At 45.0% G+C, this 23,965-nt stretch overlaps 1 protein-coding gene and 1 long non-coding RNA gene across 2 annotated transcripts; one reads left to right on the plus strand and one right to left on the minus strand.

Moving 5' to 3' along the window:
• The first annotated feature begins 236 nt into the window (after positions 1-236).
• Positions 237-15,216, plus strand: LOC117870760 (F-box only protein 36-like). The gene is made up of 4 exons (XM_034758096.1): positions 237-384; positions 3,766-3,874; positions 7,827-7,999; positions 14,463-15,216. The coding sequence occupies exons 1-4, from the start codon at positions 289-291 to the stop codon at positions 14,625-14,627; spliced, it is 543 nt and encodes a 180-aa protein (XP_034613987.1). The 5' UTR covers positions 237-288; the 3' UTR covers positions 14,628-15,216.
• Positions 15,217-17,150: 1,934 nt separating this feature from the next.
• LOC117870761 lies at positions 17,151-23,597 on the minus strand. The gene is made up of 2 exons (XR_004644031.1): positions 23,511-23,597; positions 17,151-17,946 (listed from the first exon to the last, which is right to left on the minus strand). It is a non-coding gene; the product is annotated as an uncharacterized LOC117870761 (long non-coding RNA).
• Positions 23,598-23,965: the final 368 nt, after the last annotated feature.

Here is a 23,965-nt window from a genome sequence, read left to right on the forward strand (position 1 = left end):
AGGGTGGACATTGTGCAATTATTTAACTTTCATTTTTAATAGAGCACTCTAATAATTTTTGACAGCTCAAGAGTAATAGTCAATGCTGTGAACATAATACTCCTGAGGAGAGATTTGCCCAGCACTTAGCCCTCCCCTCAAGTAGGCTGGCCTCAGGAATGTGGATGCTTGTTGTTATAAAACAACATAGAAAAAGTTGAGTTCAACCACTTACTGCATAAAGTCCATAGAAATAATCTAGTGAGGCTGTGATCTGTCTTGCAGTCCAGGCAAGTAGGAAAAGCCAGCATGACTTCCCTCCTGCAAGATAAACTTTATGAGATCCATAGTCAGGCTCCTTCTCCCAGCAAAGACTTCCATCACTTTACCATCACCAAAACAGAGGTAAAAATTGTTCATTGACTTTCAATTAGCATTGTCAAAAAATCAGCAGCTCATAACTGTGTTTCTAAAAATGTTACGCTTTGTATTCAAAGCATATAGAGCATCACACAATGTTTTCAACCTTTTTTTGCTTCACAGTAATGTCAGAAGATGTCTTTTGTGAAATAAGTTTAGTCCTATCATTTGTATTGACTGATCTTTAATGCTTTGCTAAACAAGATGCTTAAAAAAAGTGAATTTGAATTTCTTTTTCAAACTTGCAGTAAATGATCTGACATTCACTGTGCTGTTGGTAGTGACACTTTTACTCCTTGCTTTGTTAGTTTTGATAGTTCAATAGCAACCTAATGTTACATCATCATAGAAATACATGCAAAAAATTGTCTTAATATGACAGTAAGCTTGCAGAGTTAAAATCACTTATTCAAGAAATGCAAAAGCTAGGTTCCAGCAGCAGTGCAAACTTGGCTGTTTTTCACATGTTGTATACCTTGTAGTATATGGATAACATTTTCAGAAGCATCTATTACTTAGGAGTCTAAGTCCTATTCTCAAAAGTGACTTAGGCAGCACAGCTGAACTCTTATACACAGTTTTACCCCTATATTTAGAGGTTTCAGAGTAACAGCCGTGTTAGTCTGTATCCGCAAAAAGAAGAACAGGAGTACTTGTGGCACCTTAGAGACTAACAAATTTATTAGAGCATAAGCTTTCGTGGACTACAGCCCACTTCTTCGGATGCATATGCATGTATGCTTGCCTGATTTCTAAGTAAGCTTTGTGAGGCATTTGGTCAGCTTCTTTAGGAAGGAATTTGGCAGGTTAAGTACCTGATCAGGAGACACTTAGGGAACAATGCATCTTGGAATGCTCCAATCCACATGAGAAGTCTTCCTGGAGACATGCAAGATGCCATGTGGACAATGGCGTTGGCCTGCAAAGACTGAGTCACGCAGGGGCATGTGACTTGCCCAGGTGACTCCAAAACTCCATCTTGGAGCTGGGCTTTGCATAGGAGGGAGGTCTCCACCCACAAGAGAGAGTCTATTTAAATCTGTGGGAGATCCCTCCATTTTGTCTTCAGCTGGCTAAAGAAGGAGCCTCTCCACCCCCCCCAGGATACTTGAAGGAGACTGAAACAAAGGACAGTAACTACAGGGGGTGTGAGTGATTGCTGGACCCAGGCTAAAAGGAGCTTAGCCTGTAAAAGGGAGCACTCTGGAACTGGTGAGGAAATTATCTGTATTCAGTTTGATTAGGCATAGATCTGCGCATTTTATTTTATTTTGCTTGGTGACTTACTTTGTTCTGTCTGTTACTACTTTGAACCACTTAAATCCTACTGTCTGTATTTAATAAAATCACTTTCTATTTAGTAATTTACTCAGAGTATGTATTAATACCTGGGGGAGCAAACAACTGTGCATATCTCTCTATCAGTGTTATAGAGGGCGAACAATTTATGAGTTTGCCCTGCATAAGCTTTATGCAGGGTAAAACGGATTTATCTGGGTTTAGACCCCATTGGGAGTTGGGCATCTGAGTGCTAAAGACAAGCACACTACTGCGAACTGTTTTCAGGTAAACTTGCAGCTTTGGGACAAGTGATTCAGACCCTGGATCTGTGTTAGAGCCGGACAGGAGTGGCTGGCTCAGCAAGACAGGGTGCTGGAGTCCTGAGCTGGCAGGGAAAACAGAAGCAGGGGTAGTCTTTGCACATCGGGTGGCAGCTCCCAAGGGGGTTTCTGTGATCCAACCCGTCACAGTGGTTAGTCTCTAAGGTGCCACAAGTACTCCTGTTCTTCCTATATTTAGAGGTTTCAGAGTAACAGCCGTGTTAGTCTGTATCCACAAAAAGAAGAACAGGAGTACTTGTGGCACCTTAGAGACTAACAAATTTATTAGAGCATAAGCTTTCGTGGACTACAGCCCACTTCTTCGGATGCATCGCTGCCTACTTCTCATATATGCATCCGAAGAAGTGGGCTGTAGTCCATGAAAGCTTATGCTCTAATAAATTTGTTAGTCTCTAAGGTGCCACAAGTACTCCTGTTCTTCTTTTTGCCTATATTTAGAGAATGTCTAATCCAATAGTTCTCATCCTTTTCCATTCTGGGACACCAGGCATACGCACCGAGTTTCTAATGTGCCAGGAGGTGCTTGCCCTGACTCTGCCCCAGGCCCTACCCCCACTCCATCCCTTCCCCCAAGGCCCCACCCCCACTCTGCTTCTTCCCGCCTCAGCTCTGCCTCTGCCCCAACTGCGCCAGGCCCTCGCTCCTCCCCCTGGCGCCTCCTGCACGCCACGGAACAGCTGATCTTGGTTGGTGGGAGGCTCTGAGGGGATAGGGAGGCACTGATAGGGGGTTGCCAGTGAGTGCTAAGCACCCACCATTTTTTTTCCATTGGTGCTTCAGCCCTGGAGCACCCACAGAGTTAGCACCTATGATCCCAGGTAACAATAGGAATAAAAAGCACCTTTAATTCTACTGTCTCTCAAATAGGTCAGTTGGAAAGTCTAACAAAACTGATATTTTGACCACTTTTTTTTCCCAAAAAATGTTTAATTTTTTTTCTGATCAGCTTGTAATATGAGATCGGGTTTCTTGATAAACTTAACATTTATCTGTCACATCTTCCAGAAAATTGTTTTAGAGGGAATTTTTTCAGTAGTCAGGGCTAAATTTTCAAAGAATCAAGCTTAAACTCACTGTAAGAGTACAATGAAGGGCTTTTGGATTTCTTTGTATAGTTGACGAAGTAAGATTTAGTACTGACAGAGAATTTTTCCTTCCTTATATCTGGAAATAAGACTCTCTGGCCTCTACAGAAGAATACTATGGGATAGCACGATGGACTGCATGTATGTCTTGTTTCGTATAGTATTGTCCTAGGTTCCTTTCCTTTTGTTTTCATGTATGGTATACGAGTTGTGCTTAACAAATCTTGTCATAATTGCGAAAAATAATGTTAATAAAGAGACAAAGTGCAAGACTGTGTGTGATGTTGATGCAAGTTTTTTAGGCTGGTGAATTTAAAAACATCAACAAAGAAACAAAATCCTGTAGATAATTTCAGAGAGGCTGTGTGGTTTTGTTTTACACTGATTTACAAATGAGCATGTTTAATTGATGCATACATCTACAGCTTTGTGACCCCCCAAAAGCAGTATTGGACGAGTGTTATACTGTACAATTGTTTTGGTAAACATTGATAAAAAGCTTCTTTGTGATACTAGTCCTAAATTTGTATCTTTTCTTGTATAGTAAGAGATCAAAGACCTTGGCATAGCTGTTTTTTGTTTGAATTTATTTTTGGCTCAATTAAATTGAATTTAATCCCTGTATCCACACTCATTCTTCTTGGCGCTGGTCGTTGTAGGTGATCTGGAGGTCATGGAGGATTTCCTTGCGGCCTAATCAAGAAAAGATTTTCCCAAAGGAAGTGAGGAAACCCCACAGTGATTTTTTGCTGGATGAACAGTTACACAGCAAGTATTGAGTTAGCAAACAAAGAACAAACAGTATGACTAATGTGGTCTCTCTCCTCTGTGATATATAGATGGCCTAATACCACTGCTGGTTTTGGGTTACATATTGTTGTGTTGTATGCACACTACGTCCCCATTTTGGGATGGGTTGTGGGTGTGGGGGCACCGCAGTTACAGTCTACCAGACTGTCCTCATGCTTAAGAGAGTATGGGTCACAGGTTAGAGTCAATATGGCAGCTCTTGAGTTTGGGGCTGCGTGGCCTAATGGCCAGAAACAATATGGCTGCCCTCCAGCACAAGACAATATGGCCTAATGGCCAGAGTCAATATGGCTGCCCTGGGGGCAAGGCAGTATGGCCTAATGGCCAAAGTCAATATAGCTGCCCTTGGGATCAGGGCTGCAGGGCCTAATGGCTGGAGTCAGGGGCCACCACCCGGGGGGGGTGACATCTGGGGTAGAGGGACCTGGGCCCTCCCTGCTCCACCGGCTCCCAGCCCTGGGCCCTGTCAATGGCAAGTGTGATCACCATCCAGTCAGCAGGGCTCCTACCGCAACACTCTGACCTTCCTTGGGTGGGAGATACCAGTCACACCACCTCCCCGGGCAACTTCCTACTGTGTCTCCTGAAGCCGGGATCTGTACTCTGTCAGGGTCTCTGAGCTCCTCAGTGCAGGTAGTTTCCTGGGATTCCAACTCCGGTTGGCTGGCCATAAGCAACAGGTCTCCAGTCTGGTCCTCGGCATCGCTGGTTCCTGCAATCAAGTGCTGAAGTGGTTCCTGGGCTGGAGCCTCCACCAAGCATCCTCCCTCCTCGGTGGCCAGCCTAGAATGAGTTGGCTGGTCCCTTTTATACTGAGGCAGCAATCGGAGCATACCCAGCAGGGTCTGAGGGGGTGGGACTTCTGCCACCCATAATGTGGGGTTAACCCTTTCTTGTCTAGTGTGGGGTATGCACACCCTGTCACATATACCCTTCTTTTTACCTGGTTAAAAAACTTTATTCTCAAATCCACAACTCATTCCTGAAATCATTTTATACTATTTCATAGATTCCAATCTATGGAATATCTATCATGTGTCTGTCTCTTCCCTCCCCCTGCCCCAACAATGTCAGTTATATAGAAGATCCTTGGACATAATTTGCAGACCAGGATTTGTCCTTCGTGCCCATGTAGAAGCAATACAATTATCTATATTAACAAATTAAGTTTTTCTCATAGTGAGACGCTTGACATAACAAAGCTAAATGTAGTGGTGTGCAATATAGTCAATAGGACTATTTTAATTTATTTAAATCCTTTTTTGGATCAGTCAGTTATTTTAGAATTATCTGTTTGTTTTTGTTACATGGTGATGGTTGTAATGAACAGGGCAATAAACATGTCACCCCATGTGGTACAGTCGCTATGGAGAAATCCATTAATCATTGTACATGTCTTAAACACACATTGAAAACCCTTATGCCTTTTGTGACAAATGTGATACTTAATTTCAAAGTGTTTTCTTCTGAGGTAGCTGGTGTTTATATAAGGAACTGACATGCTTTCAGTATGCAATGGTCTACGGCATTTCTATTGCAGCATAGTGTTCTAAGACAAGGAAATGGCCTGTGTTCATTCTGCTGAAGAAAACTCTACATCTTTCATTTGACATGCCTGGGCAATTCACCCTTATTATTCCACTTTTAATTATTATGGAAGCTTGCCCTTTTGGAACCTGTGGAGGTTTCCCCCGCAATCTAGGGTGTCCTCACATCCCCTTCCTCTGACTCTGCCTACAGGCTGTCAGGAGCATTGACACTGCAAACACCTTGCATCAGTACCAGGCCCAGCACCGAAGAGGTTCAGGGCCCTTCTTACAGGCAAGTCTGAGAAGAATGGGAACTAGACCAGCCCCCAGAACCAATGGCACCCTCTTCCTCATTCCCTGATGAGGCAATTGTGGCAGACCCTATTTCTGTGACTCCTGATGATTTCAGGACACATCAGGAGTTGAAGAGGATGACTTTGGTCCTGGTCATCACCCAGAAGAGGTCCAGGAAAAGTCCCACAGGCTTGTGGACATCTTGACATCGGTGGCCCCGGTTAGTATAGCTCTGCCTATTAATGAGACTATTTTAGAGCCCAACTAAGTTCTTTGGCAGACCCCAGTTCCCTTACTGCCTACTGCAAAAAAGGTGGAGAGGAAGTACTATATCCTCTCTCGGGGGTTCGAACATCTATATCATCATCCCCCTCAGGGCTCCCTGGTAGTTTCAGCAGCCAATAAAAGAGAGACAGGGATACCAGTAATCAACCCTGAAGAACAAAGAGGCCAAGAAGTTGGACTTACTTGCAAGGAAACTTTATTCCACAGGTGGGTTACAGCTTGGTATTACAAGTGAGAAAGTTGTGTTGTGGTGATAGAATTTTTCATGTGGGATACAGTTTTAAAGTTCAAGGACAAGCTCCCAGATGATGCAAAACAGGATTTCCACATGTTGATCAAGGAGGGCAAGTTGGTTGCCAGAGCAGATCTGCAGGCTGGTCTGGATGCAGCAGATTCTGCAGCTCATGGCATAGCCTCTTCTATCGCTCTGAGACACTTGTCATGGTTGCAATCTTCTGGCCTCGCTCCAGAGGTTCAGCAAACAGTCCAGGACCTCCCATTAGAAAAGTAACTGCTCTTCTCTGTAAAAACTGACAAGACACTGCATCATCTCCAAGACTCTAGAGCAACCCTAGAGTCCCTGGGCATTTACATCCCAGCAGTAAAGCAGAAAGCCTTCTGTACTCACCAGTCCCAGGGATTGCAGGGGTTTGCCTCTCAAGCCCAGCAGTTGCCAAGGAAGAAGAGCAGAGGTTACTAAAGACACCCACCAGCATCCTCTGCCCCTGCAGTTTCTGGTTCATCAAGGCATCATCCTCCAACACCTCATTTTGATGAGCTGGTCAGGAACAGACTGCCAGTTCTTAGAATGCCATCTTTTTCTTCCCTGATTTTTGCAAACCACCTGTCCCACTTCCATAGTGCTTGGGTCCACAACACAACAGATCAGTCGGTTCTAAGCATGGTGGAAGTGGGATATACACTCCAATTTATTTCTAACCTCCCATCCCATTTCCCTGTCCCTCTTCAGTGGCCTCTCTCATGAGGCTGTATTGCTGCAAGAAATACAGTCACTTCCCCTTGTAGGAGCTATAGAGGTCCCTCCATTGTTCAGGGGGAAGGGGTTTTACTCCCAATATTTCTTGATCCCCAAAGGAAAAGGGGGGTCTTGGGCCTATTTTAGATCTAAGGGAGTTAAACAAGTTTGTGGGGGAGAAGTTCAGGTGGGGAGAAGATCCACAGATCCCAAAACAGGCCAGAACATTGAGCTGCAGTGCAGCTCCCTATGGTCACTTCTCCAGTCCATGGGCTAGAGTAGTGGCTGCAGTCCTCCTTTCCCATTTGCATGTGGTGTTGAGGCTACTGGATCAATATAAATAGCGATCCTGTGGCCCCCTTCCCAGGCCAGTGCCCATAATAACTTGCCATCCCAGCCTGTATGTGACCTGGTGCAGAGACTTCTGTGGTACAGACAGCTTTTATTATTCTCCTCTTCCTTATAGCTGTCCTATCCACCACATAGCCATGAGTTGAAGAAGGTGAGCATGAGTTATCTCCTCCGCCCCGCCAACCCCATCCAGACTCTCAGCAAATCCTGTTGCTTCTTCCTCCCATAACATCTCTAAAAACTGTCCCCTCTCTTTTGTCCCCTACTGTTAATTGTAATCTTTTTCCTGCTAGATCACAGTCTCTTTCCTCCTAACTCAAGGGTGTGCACATGCTCCTAGTGCTGGATCCTTCGTCTAATTACAGTGTCACACTCGGGACCTTGCATTCATGAACATGGCTTAAAATTACTCATTTCCAGAAAGCTGTTTATCTGCAGTTTATTTAGTATCTACTCTTTTCTTCTTTTTACACAGAGCAAGTGCAGAATATCTTTGGTAACAAGATGCTGGAATACACGCTGAATTTGTGTCAGGGATGTTATGATTTCCTAACTCGAATGCCTGATAACCTGATTATGCACATCCTGTCATTTCTTAACTCAGATGACATCAGAGAGCTGTCAAAAACTTGCAAGAAGTTTCAGCAGGTAATTGTATAAGTACTCACATTACTACTGATGTTGCAATGAATTTGAAGCGAAAGGAGTCTTAAGGTTATGAAGGCTGGAGCTTTACATTATCATTTTTGACACAGGGGCACTGTGATCAGTGAATCCATCACCACTGATTTCTGTGATAACTAGAGATGGGACTAAGTAGGAGAATGCAGATCTGGATTTTGAACAGTTCAGGGGTATCAGGATCTTCCTTCTCTAGTGGGAATTAGAATCTTGCTATGGACACAAATAATCTAAAACCATATTCCGCTTGGCCAGTTGAACCTTTATGATGTCACAGCCATGCCTCCGAACACTAGAACTGACAGCTTGAATTCTAATCATCAAAAAGAAAATCCTACAATTGTGATTTTAAAACATATGGACTGGGGGGGGGAGGGAAAAGATGAAAACTGCTAGCTCTTTCTGTTTCTTTTCTACCCTCATCTAATATGTGTTTTGTATCTGAACCCCTCTGAGGAAGCTTGATAACAGCAAAGGTAAGGTTTCTTCCCCTCACTCTTTCACAGAACCCATTCCTCATTTCCCTTTCCCTCTGCTCTTTCACCTCTCCCTCTCTCTCCCCTGGTGCATCCTGGGAATTGTAGTACCTGAACTCAAAGCTACTAGAAACACCTGAGAACAAACTTACAAACACAAACTGGGGTAGCTATCGGCGCCAAGCTATATACAACAATGGGCTAAGAGTTTCACTTTTAAAATGTAGCTGCATTCTCTCTCTGCACCTTTCCTACCAACCTTTTCCCTTGTCTGTCTTTGTTTTTTCCACCTCTCATAAGCTCTTTAGCAACTGAATGGGGAGCCTTAAACCAGTTCGCCACTCAGGTTATTCACTTAAACTTTACCATGAAAGCTGCCTAGCCAAGCTGGAGAGCAGCAATTGGGTTGATAGAAGTTATGATTTCTTTTGAAGTTCTGCTATGGGAAGCATGGGACAGGATCTCTATGTGCAGTAGAAACCTATTTCATTCCAGGGCCGCCCGGGGGTGGGGGCAAGTGGGGCAATTTGCCCCAGGCCCCACAGGGGCCCCCACGAGAATATAGTATTCTATAGTATTGCAACTTTTTTTTATGGAAGGGGCCCCCGAAATTGCTTTGCCCCAGGCCCCCTGAATCCTCTGGGCGGCCCTGTTTCATTCTACAAAAATCTTTGAAAGTCAGTTACCCGGAGGTAGTTCCAGCACACTGCCAGAACTGAATGCTTGCCAGACAGTCAAAGGGTCAAGATGTTTCAGTTCTTTTCCTATAGTATCTCATTGGACCTGCACTTTGGACTTCTAACACCACTTGGCCTGTGATTTGCTAGCTAAATACACTGTACCTTTGTGCTGAAGTTAGCAGAACATCCTACTTTCTCAAACAAATCAAGGGCTGTTGACAGGGTGCACGTAGGCCAAATCATTTAATATCCCTTTCCTTTATCTAGGTCCTTATGTGACTCCTCCTCACCCTGACAAGCCACCAAAGCTAAGCACCATGCCACAATATCTGTTAAAATAGTTTAATATATATATTTTATATATATAAAAATTTAACTTTTAGTTAATTATTTAACATATTTTAATTAATTATTCAATATATTTTAATTAATTATTCAATTATATATATATATATATATATATATATATAAACAATGAAAATCTCTTTCTTCCCAGCTTGTAGGAGAAATAGCTGATTAGTTTAGTTGTGTATGTGTATGCATGAAGAATTTATGGAGAGAAAACTAAGTAGAAGAGACACATTCTGCAGTTAGTTGTGAATATAGTAAATATGGTAAGGTTCATGATGATTCCTATCTCTTCTGATGGTGAGTTCCATAGTCTACGTCCTGTGTCTGTGAAATTCTATCTCCCCCACTAATCAGCCTCACTGTCATGAACGATAGTGGTCATGGGAGGGAGAGGTAATCTCTCAGGTAACTAGGGCCAGTCCTAAAACCTTTAGCTGCACCCTATATTCAATGGGGAGCCAGTGCAGAGAGTAGAACACCAAGGTAGCGTGTTGACAGCAATCCATGTTGTTAAGCAGATGGCGGGCTGAGTGTTACTTCTTCTGAATCCCAGTCAGTTTATTTCTCTCTTTAGTCATTGGCTCTTTCATCTAAAATTATCAACTGCATTAACCAATGTATGAGAGAAGTTACAACACACAAACACCTTTTACTATTCTGGTGCATCTCTGTCTTTGACACTGGGTAGCAGAAGAATAAAACAAGCGATAGCTCTCAAACAGAACTTGCATAAAACCTTCTTCTAATACTACAGCTTGCACTTCATCTTTGTGGTAGCATCCAGATATATTCAGGAATCAAATTACCAGCATTTTTTTTGTTTTTGCAATGAATATTTTACAGTACCCTGAGCAAGCCCAATGAACACAGTGCCTTCATTTAATGTGCATCATTTAGTCCCTATAATCATCATTTCTCACTTTAGTGATTTTAATTACTGAGAGATCAAGTCATTCAAACAGAACACGTTCAAAGGAGAAGGTAGTGGGCCTGATTGTGCTCTCAGGTACAAGAGTTTTGCAGAAATGTTACTTCATTGACTTCAGTCTGAGTTACTCGAGATTACAACGAGGGAGGAGAATCAGACCTAGGTGACCCGGATTTTCAAGTGTCCACTAATATTTTGTGGTTAACTTTGGATATAATCAGCCTGTTTGTTAGAACTGGGTGCACGGGGCCATCTGGCAGGCATGAGACCCTCCCCCACATCAGTGAATGGCCCTCTGTGCTGATGCATTTTTTGCAAGGCTCCAAGCTGAATGCCAGCACTGTGCACACCCACATAGCGACCCCCAGCAAAGGGGGGTGTTGGAGCATTGTGGGTGGGAGGAGGCATAACCAGACATCCCTTTGGCACACTGATTTTTCTGCTACCGCAAGGGCCAAGGACTATGGAAATGGGAGGTGCAAATATGGATAATCCTCAGGGCTGCCTTAGTCTGTGCCAGGGGCCAAGACAGCACCAACCAGCTCCCAAATAGGGAAGGCATAAGCTACATCTCCTCAGCCCTCATGCTGGCACTGGACCAGGGGCATTTCCCCTTCCTTTGGGTACATTTTGTAGAGTAAGATATTGTGGGGGGCAAGGGCTCCCTCAACCCCCTCCAGATCCCACTGTCCATCATTTATACTGTCCCCCCCGCCAATTCATAACACGAGGAGTTATCTGAGTCACACAAATAAGCAAGAGTAAGGTCCTCTCCCCTTTCCCTTAGGAGAGAGGGCAAGCTGGGTGACACCAAGACAGGCAGAGGTGGCCTGTCTCTCAGGTGGTCTTTCTGGACTCAGCTCTATGTGCTTGGTCTATCAGATCTATTGCCTGTTAGTGGGGCTACCTTCAGCCCCTCCTCTTGGGAGGTACTGCTTTGCAGCTGGCCTGTGCAGCTTTGGGAGTAGCACAGTCTGTGACTGTCTCCTTCTCAGCTGACCTGTCTCTGTTATCAGCAGTCTCTAAAGCTAAGCAGCCTTCTCCCTGTTCACCCCTTCCTGTGGCAGGTTTTCCTTTTTAAGCTCCTCCCCTCCAGGCAGAATAAGTCTTGCAGGTGTGCCTCATTAGGGCTGAATAGGCCCAGAAGAGCTCATGAATCTCTTCTCCCGTAGACCAAGGGCATGTCCCGTCACAGATGTAAATAATTTCATTCAATAAAACTGGCATAAGTGGCAATTGAACCATTTGGCATTCAGCAGATGTGCAAACCAGAAACATACACACCAAGGCGATGAAGGTATAGGGAACTTTAGGAACAGGAACTAACGGGATGCAAGATAAAGCAGCTTCCCACAACAAGTTTAAACTTACATCCACCACATCACTCCCACAGGACAAATTCAGCTCTAAGATAAGGAAGTTCATCTTCTACTGATATCATGATTCTGATCGCACCCTGTTTTTACTAAGGAATTCCATTTACTTCAGTGGAGTTACTCTTGTTTCATCAGGATGGGAGATCAAAACCAGCCCAACTGGCTTCAATAGGCATTGTAATCACGTATGCCAGGGTTTGATATGCACAGAGTACCAAATCAGTGCAAATTCATTTATTCTGCACACCCAGTGTCCCACACTGTCCCCTTAAGAGCTGCACACAGAACACATGTGGAAGGAGGGGCAGTTGCTAATGTAGTGCCCATCTTTAAAAAAGGGAAGAAGGAGGATCCGGGGAACTACAGGCCAGTCAGCCTCACCTCAGTCCCTGGAAAAATTATGGAGCAGGTCCTCAAGGAATCAATTATGAAACATTTAGAGGAGAGGAAAGTGATCAGGAACAGTCAGCATGGATTCACGAAGGGGAAGTCGTGCCTGACTAACCTAATTGCCTTCTATGATGAGATAACTGGCTCTGTGGATGAGGGGAAAGCAGTGGATGTGTTATTTCTTGACTTTAGCAAAGCTTTTGATACGGTCTCCCACAGTATTCTTGCCACCAAGTTAAAGAAGTATGGGCTGGATGAATGGACTGTAAGGTGGATAGAAAGCTGGCTAGATCGTCGGGCTCAACGGGTAGTGATCAATGGCTCCATGTCTAGTTGGCAGCCGGTTTCAAGTGGAGTGCCCCAAGGGTCGGTCCTGGGGCCGGTTTTGTTTAATATCTTTATTAATGATCTGGAGGATGGTGTGGACTGCACTCTCAGCAAGTTTGCAGATGACACTAAACTAGGAGGCGTGGTAGATACACTAGAGGGTAGGGATCGGATACAGAGGGACCTAGACAAATTAGAGGATTGGGCAGAAAAAAACCTGATGAGGTTCAACAAGGACAAGTGCAGAGTCCTGCACTTAGGACGGAAGAATCCCATGCACTGCTACAGACTAGGGACCGAATGGCTAGGTAGCAGTTCTGCTGAAAAGGACCTAGGGGTCACAGTGGACGAGAAGCTGGATATGAGTCAACAGTGTGCTCTTGTTGCCAAGAAGGCTAACGGCATTTTGGGCTGTATAAGTAGGGGCATTGCCAGCAGATCGAGGAACGTGATCGTTCCCCTTTATTCGACATTGGTGAGGCCTCATCTGGAATACTGTGTCCAGTTTTGGGCCCCACACTACAAGAAGGATGTGGAAAAATTGGAAAGAGTCCAGCGGAGGGCAACAAAAATGATTAGGGGTCTGGAGCACATGACTTATGAGGAGAGGCTGAGAGAACTGGGATTGTTTAGTCTCCAGAAGAGAAGAATGAGGGGGGATTTGATAGCAGCCTTCAACTACCTGAAGGGGGGTTCCAAAGAGGATGGAGCTCGGCTGTTCTCAGTGGTGGCAGATGACAGAACAAGGAGCAATGGTCTCAAGTTGCAGTGGGGGAGGTCCAGGTTGGATATCAGGAAAAACTATTTCACTAGGAGGGTGGTGAAACACTGGAATGCGTTACCTAGGGAGGTGGTGGAGTCTCCTTCCTTGGAGGTTTTTAAGGCCCGGCTTGACAAAGCCCTGGCTGGGATGATTTAGCTGGGAATTGGTCCTGCTTTGAGCAGGGGGTTGGACTAGATGACCTCTTGAGGTCCCTTCCAACTCTGATATTCTATGATTCTATGATTCTCTGGACCCAGTGGAGGCCTCTCCCTGGGATCTGGAACATGCATGGGGAATGGAAATGGGATAGGCTGTGGGGAGAACACACATCAGCCTCCTTACAGCCAAAGGGAAATTCCCTAGAGAAGATAATACAGGCGGTATTTTCTGCAGAGCCTTCTCCCAGTGGTTGCCAAAAGCAGCCAGCCATTGGAGTGTGCTGCCAGGGTCTGGAGCTAGTGCAGCAACACCGGGCCTCTGCATGAATGGCCTGACCTCCTCCTACTTATCCCCCAGGCTTAGAAGTGGGCCCAAATGCCTTTCCCATGGTGGGGCCAAGCTCCTGTCTTCCCTCCCCCATGGGATGATGTAGCAGAGAAGAGGGGATCACTGCAAGGGGATCCTCATGGAGGTTTCCTTCCTGGGCCTCCCTCCTACAGATTTATCTTTGGGAGGGGGTTGACCCAGGACACTGAACCAAATTACATTACTTTGTTGCTTATGTTCATCTTCTTATACAACTTATATTTATACCATCTTTTAAGACACCACTGAAATTAGTCCCTGGTCTTGTGAAATATTTTGCCAAACAAGGGTATTATTTAGCTTGACATTTTAGAAAAAGTAGAAGAATTTGTATGATATTAGCAGTCAAATCTCTTCTAAACTTGTGCCAAAGTTTTTTTCCCCCATTGGCTTCAGTAAAATAATGTAGAGGAAGAACAAACAAAAACAACTAACCACCCCCAAAAAACCCCAACTAGCTATGAGGGAGTCAGATTCTGAGGTCATTTACAGTACTTTAAATCTGGAGTAACTCCTGTGACTTGAGATTTACACCAGTATGTTCTAAAATGAGATCAGACTCTGGCCTAATGAAGTGTATATTGTGTAATAACCATTGCAAATATTTATTTTAGTTATGTAGCAGTGAAGAACTTTGGGAAAGAATTAGACTGCTAGAAGATAAACACACTCATGATCTGAAGATGATGAGGTTTCCAGTTTACAAGAAGCTAACGTACGTCAATCAAAAGCCCAGTCATCAGAAGCAGATGCAGAGAAGACAGACCACATTCTTTTAAAACTGTTTGGCAATTATCAGACTAGACTGACAGACCACACATCTTTTTTCATATTATGTTGCTATTGTTATTAAAAGTCTATTGTGGAGATAAAGAGAATTATAATAAGTAAATATGAATTTTCTCTAGAAGTTTAAGAGATCACAGAGCTTTCCTTTCATAAGTTAAAACTGAAAAGTACCATTAATTTGAAAACCTCATTCCCATCTACATTTTTTTTAAATCTTTATTACAAATAATTCATCAGAAAAAGATTAGTGATTTTTATACCTTTCTCTTTGTGTGTGTGTTTTCTTTGTGCACGTAACATCATTTTTGTGTATAGTCAGTTTCACTGTTTTGTTGATGATTCACAGCTCTATTGGGGCACTACTTAGACAAATCTGAAAGCGAACCCGTGGTGTAGCTGACGCCTGCCTAATGGAGTCTTTGAAAAAAAATAAAGACATGAAGGAATGACTTATAGCAATTTATTTTATTTTATTAGGTAGAAAACTTAAAGGGTGCTGTATCAGAAAACTGAGTTGTTGAAGTTGCCAGTGGGAAGTTTTTGAAATTTAGTCAGTGGGCATTTATAAATGCTTCAGGCCATGAATATATTTTACTTTATGATCCTTTGCAGTCCACTTCATTCTGCCTTACAAAAAGTAGCTCCGAAGATGCACATATTCTTATTGTGGTTCACTACATACAGAAGGACTTACCCACTATAAAATATTGATGACTTGACCCATAAGTAATGTCTTCAGTGAAAAAAGGGTGCAACAGACAGAGATGGCTGTTGGTCATTAAAATGCTGAAAGTTCTTATTAAACACAGCGTATAACCTCTTACAACCAACATATTGAACTAAATTCAGCTGTAGTGTCAGTGGATGCAATTCCATCGTCGTCAATGAAATTGCAAGAATGAGTTTGGGTCATTGTGCAAAGCGAGTTAATATGGTAGAAATAAAAATTTTCACACCATTTGTACTCTGCATGAAGGCTGGCTGCACATCTGCATTTATTTGTGTGCTACCAGATTGCCTCATTGGGGAAGTGCAGCAGGTTGCTAGGCAGATACACTCATTTTCAGCGCAAGTCAGCTGGTGTAGTATGAGCCTACTGCTGTTGCTTGGCAACAGACAAGCAGCTGTTCTTTCTGGCTAGTCTGAGCAGGGGCAAAAACAAGTTCAGCCAGCAGAGTCTTTGCATAGCAATGGGAATGCGCCTGAAGATTTTAACAAGGACCTACCAGGGGAAATAATAATAATAATAATAAAAACCCTTGGGAAGCATATGCTTAAGAGAGGAGTGGATCAAGGACTGGGAAACCTATTTCATTTATTCTGCCATCTAAAGAAAAACAGTTTCTCATAAATATAACCAAGGGGGGAGGCTAAATTTCTCAGAAAAAAATTAAGTCCATTTACTGTAGATATGTAGATTAAAAAATAAACAGAGCATATTGACACTGTAAGAGCGTGCTCATCTTGTGTCCTTTGAACAAAGGTGGAGGTGGGACAGGGGATGAAGCCTTTTCAGAAAACCTTGGGCTGTCCTTTCTCGTGCACATTTTTTGAAAATATCTGTGATTTTGGTGCAATCTGTTTCATTCCAATGCAAAAACCCTGGCACCCTAAAGCAGGCAGATCTGGCCAGCTGATAGTTCCCCTGGTGTGACAGAGCTCTCAGCTGGCACAGAGCAGGTGTGGCCAGCCCCCCAAACCACCATCTCCATTTAGCCCTAGCACTTGGCATGAGTCATGGGTAGGAAAGGGTTGTGGCTGATATGCTCAGCTGTCATATGGCCACTTAGATACTGTACCCTTGTAGAAGTTAGAGCAGCTCCCAGCCTATACTGTGGGGGTCATGACTGCAGAGCCACCTGAGACTCAAGAAACTTGGTACAACAGAGCATGTGAGACATGTTCTTAAAGTATTTTTATGAATTGCAGGGCTAGTTACAGCATTGCCAACGCTTGCAATTTTATTATTGAGTCTTGTGCTATTTGGTGTCTTTTTAAGCCTCAGTTCCTGAAGTAAAGGGATTATTTGAGCACCTCAACTTTTATTTAAAACAAAACAACAGGTTTTGACCCCTTCTGGCTGCAGAGAAAAGTTTGAAAGCATGCCCAGTGTATACCTTAGATGTTCAGAACCCAGGAGTCAAATAAAAAGAACTCCAAGTTTGTAATATTAAAAAAAAAATCAGGAGGGGCAACTCCTGACTGTGAATACTTGGGGCTGGTAATACTGAACTTACCTCTGGGGTAGCAGTATAGATACGTGTGACGGACTCTAGCAGAATCAGATAACTCATCCCTTCAGCCCGTCACTATGTCAGGTGCTCACAGGGAAGATCCACCAACACAGCTAGAACCATACTGAGATCCCAAGAGGGTAAAAGGTGAGAACACATGTCTGAGGCCTTTAAGAAATCTAGCCACTGTATGATGTGAAAACTCTGTGGTTCTGTATCAGAGGAAGGTACACTGATATAACTGCCAGGTACACCCTGATAGAAAGTCCTGATCTTTTAAATTATGTTACGTAGCCCAGAATATTAGGATCATCTAATTCTGTTGGAGAAATACTGTGTTGCTGTGCCCAAAGGCAGAACTTTTCCTGCTTTGCTGCATAGGTGATTTTTTTAGATTCCCTTCTACTTTGTTTGAGAATATTTTTGACATCCTTAGAACAAGCTCTCTTCATGGGAGTCTGCCAGCCTACAGTCAGGCTATGAGCCATAGAGAGGTCAGCTTCAGATGCAAGATGATCAGGGAGACTATGTCTGGACTTACTGGCAAAGTTTTGGAAGTTGAATTGACTCTCATGAGGTCTTGATATCCGAATTGTCTGAGCCAATCTGGTGCTATCTGGATCATTACCACAGATTCTTATTTGAGTTTCCTTAAAACCCTCAGTGTAAGAGGAACTGGGAAATATGCATACATTCAATGCAGTGTCCAAGGAGTGAGGAATGTATCTGAGAGGGCTTCTGGACTTGGGACTCCCCTGGAGTAAAAAGATGGGTAATTTTTTCTTTGTTTCTGTAGCAAATAAGTCCACGTGGGGCTGGTCCCACTTTCAAAAACCTTTCAGAATGATAGAGTCCTTTATTGTCAAGTCATGGTAATCTGAAAACTACCTGCTCAGGCCATCTGCTAGAGTGTTCTTTAGTCCTGATAGGTACACAGATGTCAGGCTGATGTGGTAACAGATGCCTCAATTCCACAGGCAGGCTGCTTCTTCATACAGAGAAAATGGTCCTGCTCTTTATCTGTTCATACAGAACATTGCTGTGATGGTGTATATCATCACCTGCATCGTCCTGCCTTGAATCAAAGGTAGAAACAACAAATCACTCTGAGTTCTAACATATTTATGTGGTATCCTCTCAAGACCGCAGACCAACATTGATGTTCTAGGTATGCTCCCCAGCCAAGGTTGGAGGAATCTGTCACTACTGTCTTTGAGGGAAGTGGGGGAGAAAAAATGGGACACCTTTGCATACCTGATCAGGGATTTTCCACCAATCTAAGAATTTTAGAACATGTAGAGGAATAAGGAATATTGTTAAGATAACTGCTGGAAAGGTATATGGACTTCATCCAGCCTTGCATCTCATCTCTGAAGATGAGGAGGTTACTCACCCTGTGCAGTAACTGACGTTCTTCGAGATGAGTGTCCCTGTGGGTGCTCCACTCTAGGTGTTGGTGCGTCCCTGCGCCTTCACTTGGAGACTTTTCGTAGCAGTACTCGTACTGGCCACACATGCGCAGAGGCTGCCCCCCGCAGTGAGTCTAGGATAATAGTGCGCATGCGTGGCCAATCTCCTCAGTTCCTTCTCTACAACGGAGGCTACCCCAACTCCGAAGTAGAGGGGAGGAGGGTGGGTAGTGGAGCACCCACAGGGACACTCATCTCGAAGAACGTCAGTTACTGCACAGGGTGAGTAACCTCCTCTTCTTCTTCGAGAGATGTCCCTGTGGGTGCTCCACTCTAGGTGACTTAAAAGCCGTGTATCTTAAGGAGGTAGGGACTTCGGATCTGATAGGAACACCGTTGATAGTACAGCCCTGCCCAAACGTATATCAGATAGAGGGCCTTGAGTAAGGGCATAGTGTTTAACAAAAGTGTGCTCAGAGGACCAGGTAGCTGCTTTACAGATATCAGCCAGGGGAACTTTGCGTAAGAATGCTACAGAGGCAGCCATAGATCTAGTGGAGTGTGTTCTGATGCCGTCTGGAGGTGTAACTTTCTTCATCTGATAGCACAACCGGATGCACTGAGAAATCCAGTTTGAAAGTCTCTGGGTAGAAATAGGTGTACCTCTGGAACGCTCCGCGATGGAAACAAAAAGTCTGGAAGAATTTCTAAAAGGTTTGGTTCTATCCAAATAGAAGGACAAGGCCCTGCGTACATCTAGTGTATGCATTGAGGCTTCGAACGAGTTCGCATGTGGCTTCGGGAAAAAGGTTGGTAAGTGAATCGGCTCATTAATGTGGAACGAGGAGTGTACTTTAGGAAGAAAATTGGGGTGTAACCTGAGGGTAACCTTGTCTTTGAAAAATATCGTATATGGTGGGTCTGCCATGAGAGCTGCTATTTCTCCTGCCCGCCTGGCGGAGGTAATTGCCACTAAAAATGCTGTTTTCATCGAAAGGTGTAAAAGGGAACACGTGGCTAGGGGTTCAAATGGTTGTTGGATTAGGCAAGAGAGAACTAGATGAAGGTCCCACGGGGTGGTGGGTGGTTTTATGTCTGGGTATAGGATTTGGAGTCCCTTGAGGAAGCGCTTGGTGATAGGATGAGCAAATACGGAAGTACCCTCAATTTTGTCATGAAAAGTTGTAATAGCAGCTAAATGGACCCTGATGGAACTGGAAGAAAGGCCGGATTGCTTAAGGTCCAACAGGTAGTCAAGTATGAGCGGAAGAGGTGCTGACGTGGGACTAAGTTGTTTAGTTGAACACCAGTGTGTGAATCGTTTCCACTTACATAGATAGGTGGTGCGAGTAGATTGTGTTCTGCTATGCAGGAGCACTCTTTGAACTTGTTCAGAACAATCTAGTTCATTTTGGGAGAACCATGTAGGAACCATGCTTTGAGGTGGAGCATGGATAAGTTGGGGTGGAGAAAACGGCCGTGTTGTTGTGATAGGAGGTTCGGAATGAGAGGCAAGGGGATTGGTGGTCGAATGGACATTTTGGTAAGAAACGGAAACCAGGGCTGTCTGGGCCATGATGGGGCAATTAGGATCACTTTGGCTCCATCTGTTCGTATTTTTATCAGGACCCTGTTCAGAACCGGTATCGGGGGAAACGCATACAGTAAGTTTTGGTGCCATGGGATCATGAATGCGTCTCCTAGGGAATGTTTGCCTAGCCCTGCTCTGGAGCAAAAATTGGGACATTTCTTGTTTTTTGCAGTTGCAAAGAGGTCTATTACTGGGTAGCCCCAAATGCGGAATATGTCGCGAATGATGTGCTCGTTTAATTCCCATTCGTGATCCCACGGGAAACGTCTGCTTAGCTCGTCCGCTGTGGTATTCATCACTCCAGGAAGGTAGGCCGCTGATACCCGGATGTTGTTCGCAATGCACCAGTTCCAGAGTTTCATAGCCTCTGTGCACAGGGACTGGGATCGAGCTCCCCCCTGCCTGTTCACGTAGAACATGCATGCAATATTGTCTGTCATTATGCGTACGTGTTGGTTCTTGATCAGTGGTAGGAATTGATGGCACGCATTGCGAATGGCTCGAAGTTCTAGGACATTTATATGGAGAGAGGTCTCGGTTGAAGACCAAAGCCCCTGGGCTGTGTGGTGAGACATGTGTGCACCCCATCCTGTCAGAGATGCATCGGTCGTCAGTATGAGGGATGGAGCCTGCTGAAGAAAGGGGACTCCAGAGCAGAGGTTGGAGTGAATTGTCCACCACTGTAGAGAATCTTTGACTCGGCAGGTATGGAGAGAGTCTTGTTTAGAGGGTGCACATTCGGTCTGTACACCGTGGCCAACCACGCTTGGAAGCACCTCATATATAGACGTGCATTTTGAATGACGGAGGTGCACGAGGCCATGTGACCTAGTATTTGTAGGCAGTCCCGGACAGTCACCTGGGGACTGTTGCGAATCCTTGTGGCTAGTTGACTTATAGAATTGAAGCGAGCTGGTGGGAGAGATGCCAACCCCGTCCGGGAGTCGAGGTATGCCCCTATGAACTCCAGATGTTGGGTGGGGTATAATGTGGATTTGTTTTTGTTTACTTGCAGGCCTAAAGATAGGAAACAATCGATGGTAAGCCGTATGGATCGGAGAGCTTCGTCGAACGTTGAAGCTTTGAGGAGGCAATCGTCTAGGTAAGGAAATATTACGACCCCTTGTTTTCTGAGGTAGGCTGTAACTACGGCTAGGATCTTGGAAAACACACGGGGGGCCGTGGACAGTCCGAAAGGGAGAACCCTGTATTGGAAATGTGTGGAGCCGAGAGTAAAGCGTAGGAATCGTCTGTGGGACGGGTGTATAGTCACATGAAAATAGGCATCCTGTAGGTCGAGGGCTGAAAACCAGTCGCCGTGCTCCAGCGCTGGGATTATAGTGGTGAGAGTGACCATCTTGAACTTTTGCTTTTTGACAAATTTGTTGAGCCACCTGAGGTCGAGGATTGGTCGCCATCCCCCATTTTTCTTCTCTGTTAAGAAATAATGGGAGTAAAAACCCTTCCCTCTGTGTCGTTCTGGCACAGTTTCTACTGCTCCCAGTTGAAGGAGATGCTGCACTTCTTGGAAGAGTAGTTGCTCGTGAGATGGGTCCCTGAAGAGGGACGGGGAGGGTGGGTGGGTGGGAGGGAGGGAGAGGAAGGGGATGGCGTATCCAATTGTAACTACCTCTATGACCCATTTGTCGGATGTAATTTTCTGCCATTGATGAGAGAATGGTCGTAGGCGGTGTCCAAAGATAGGTGTGCCGGCTGAAGTGGGAACGCTGTTTTCTAAACCCTCGACCAATGCTTCAAATCTGCCTATTAGTTGGAGGGGGTTGCAGCGCCCCTGTAGAATTAGGACGACGACGCTGGAATCTTGGTCTTTGGCATCGTTGTTGCTGTTGTTGTTCCTGTGGTCTATAGGAGTGTTGTGAAAATGTGGGGTAGCGTGGTCGGTGATAAGGTTGATATCTATATTGTCGTCTTCTGGTCACAGGTGGCTGGAGGCCTAGGGACCGGAGGGTTGCTCTTGCGTCCTTCATCGAATGCAGCATGTCGTTTGTGGTGGAGGCAAAAAGTTTTTCCCCCGTCGAAGGGAAGATCTTCAATGGTGCTCTGGACCTCTCGAGGGAAGAAGGAGGAAGAGAGCCATGAACCTCGTCGCATGACCACTGCTGTGGCGGTCGACCTTGCTGCAGTGTTAGCTACATCGAGGGCCGCTTGGAGAGCGGTGCGTGATATGGTTTGTCCCTCGGAAACCAGAGCTGTGAATTGTTGTTTCTTCTCTTCTGGGATGTGATCAATAAAATCCATGAATTTATTATAGTTTTTGTGGTCATATTTTGCAAGGACTGCGGTATAATTAGCTATGCGAAATTGTAGCGTCGAGGATGCATATACTTTACGGCCGAAGAGGTCCAGGCGTTTACTGTCCTAGTTGGCTGGGGTGGAGCGGGCGTACTGTTATTTGGCCCTCTGGTTTGCTGTGTCCACTACCAATGAGTTTGGCACTGGATGGGTAAAAAGGAATTCAGAGCCCTTTGAAGGAATGAAGTACTTCCTGTCCGCTTGTTTACAGGTAGGTAGGCTAGTGGCTGGATTCTGCCAGATGGATTTAGCGGGTTCTAAAAGGGCTATGTTGATTGGTAATGCCACTCTAGAGGAAGAAGAGGGCTGCAAAATGTCTTAGTTCATGCCGTTGTTCAGTGACTTCCTCTAAGTTAATTTTCAAGTCACCTGCAGCTCTTTTAAAGAGGTCTTGGAATTTGGCATAGTCATCCGACGGGGTTGGAGGAAGGGGAAGTAAGGCTTCCTCAAGTGTTACGTCGGACTCTGCTGGAATAGGAGCAGGACTCAGTTGCTCCTGGGAATGTGACGGTGCTGCCTGGTATCTTATGTCACTGGCAGGTCCGTCACGAGGCAGTGCTAAACCGGTGTTGTGCCTGGTCGAAGTGCCGTAGCGCATGTGTTCTCGGGGGTACGATGCCCATGGTGCCCAACATTGCCAAGGTGGTGGGTAGGGCATAGGTGTTGTCATCCAAGGGTTCACTCCCCTGGGGCAGGATACTGAGGACAGGCTGAGGTAGTTTTTTTGTAACCCCTGTTGATCTGGGTCTGGGAGTCTTGAGAAGGAGAAAAACTGCCTGTGGATCAGTTTCCTCCTCACTGGAGGAAGGTGGTTCTGATCCTGAATCCAGCATTGGAGAAAAACAGGCATTTATCAGGGGAGACTGCAGAATAGGTGAGACCAATAGATCTGCTGTCTGAGTGAATTGAAAAGGTGACAACAAACTAACTACTAGAACAGGTAATAGTAACGAAGTGAGGGATTTCCTAACGAGTCTGCTGAGCTCCGTCTCAGGCCGGGGACGGTAGAGAAGGAACTGAGGAGATTGGCCAAGCATGCGCACTATTATCCTAGACTCACTGCGGGGGGCAGCCTCTGCGCATGTGTGGCCAGTACGAGTACTGCTACGAAAAGTCTCCGAGTGAAGGCGCAGGGACGCACCAACACCTAGAGTGGAGCACCCACAGGGACATCTCTCGAAGAAGAACTAGAGATGAGATAATTGAGGCAAAGCTCACCATTCTGAGCTAGATATAATGAATAAAGGTTTTGAGTTCCCTTAAATCCAGAATAAGATGCCATTCTCCTTTTTTTCTTGGGAATTAAAAAGTAACAGGAATAAATACCTTTTCCCTTGTATTAAAGAGGCACTTCTTCTGTTGGTCTTGGAGTAAGAAGGCTCTCAACATCCTGTTGTAATAGTCTCTCATGAGAGGAGTCCCTGAAAATGAACAGGGAGGATGAATGGGGAGGGAGGGCTTTCAACTGAATTCAGTATCCCACTTGGATTATTTCCAGGACCCAACAGTGATGGGTGATTGTGATGGGATCCCTGGGGTACAACCTGGGGCTGTGGAACCACTGTGCCCCCTTATCTCTCCAGCCTGGGCTGTCTCTCACAATGCTTTGTTAATGACAAGCAGCAAACCCCTCCAGGAGCTGTTATCACTCAGCACAACAGCATGTGGAGCCCCACATCCAGCTAGATTGCACAAATGCTCCCAGAGCCACACATGAATCACACAGAGAAAGGTACCAGCCAAATACCCCCAGCTCCCCTCAGGAATATACCATTTTGCAC

This window comes from Trachemys scripta, chromosome 1 (genome assembly GCF_013100865.1).
Source record: "Trachemys scripta elegans isolate TJP31775 chromosome 1, CAS_Tse_1.0, whole genome shotgun sequence".
In the NCBI taxonomy this organism is placed as follows: Eukaryota; Metazoa; Chordata; order Testudines; family Emydidae; genus Trachemys; species Trachemys scripta.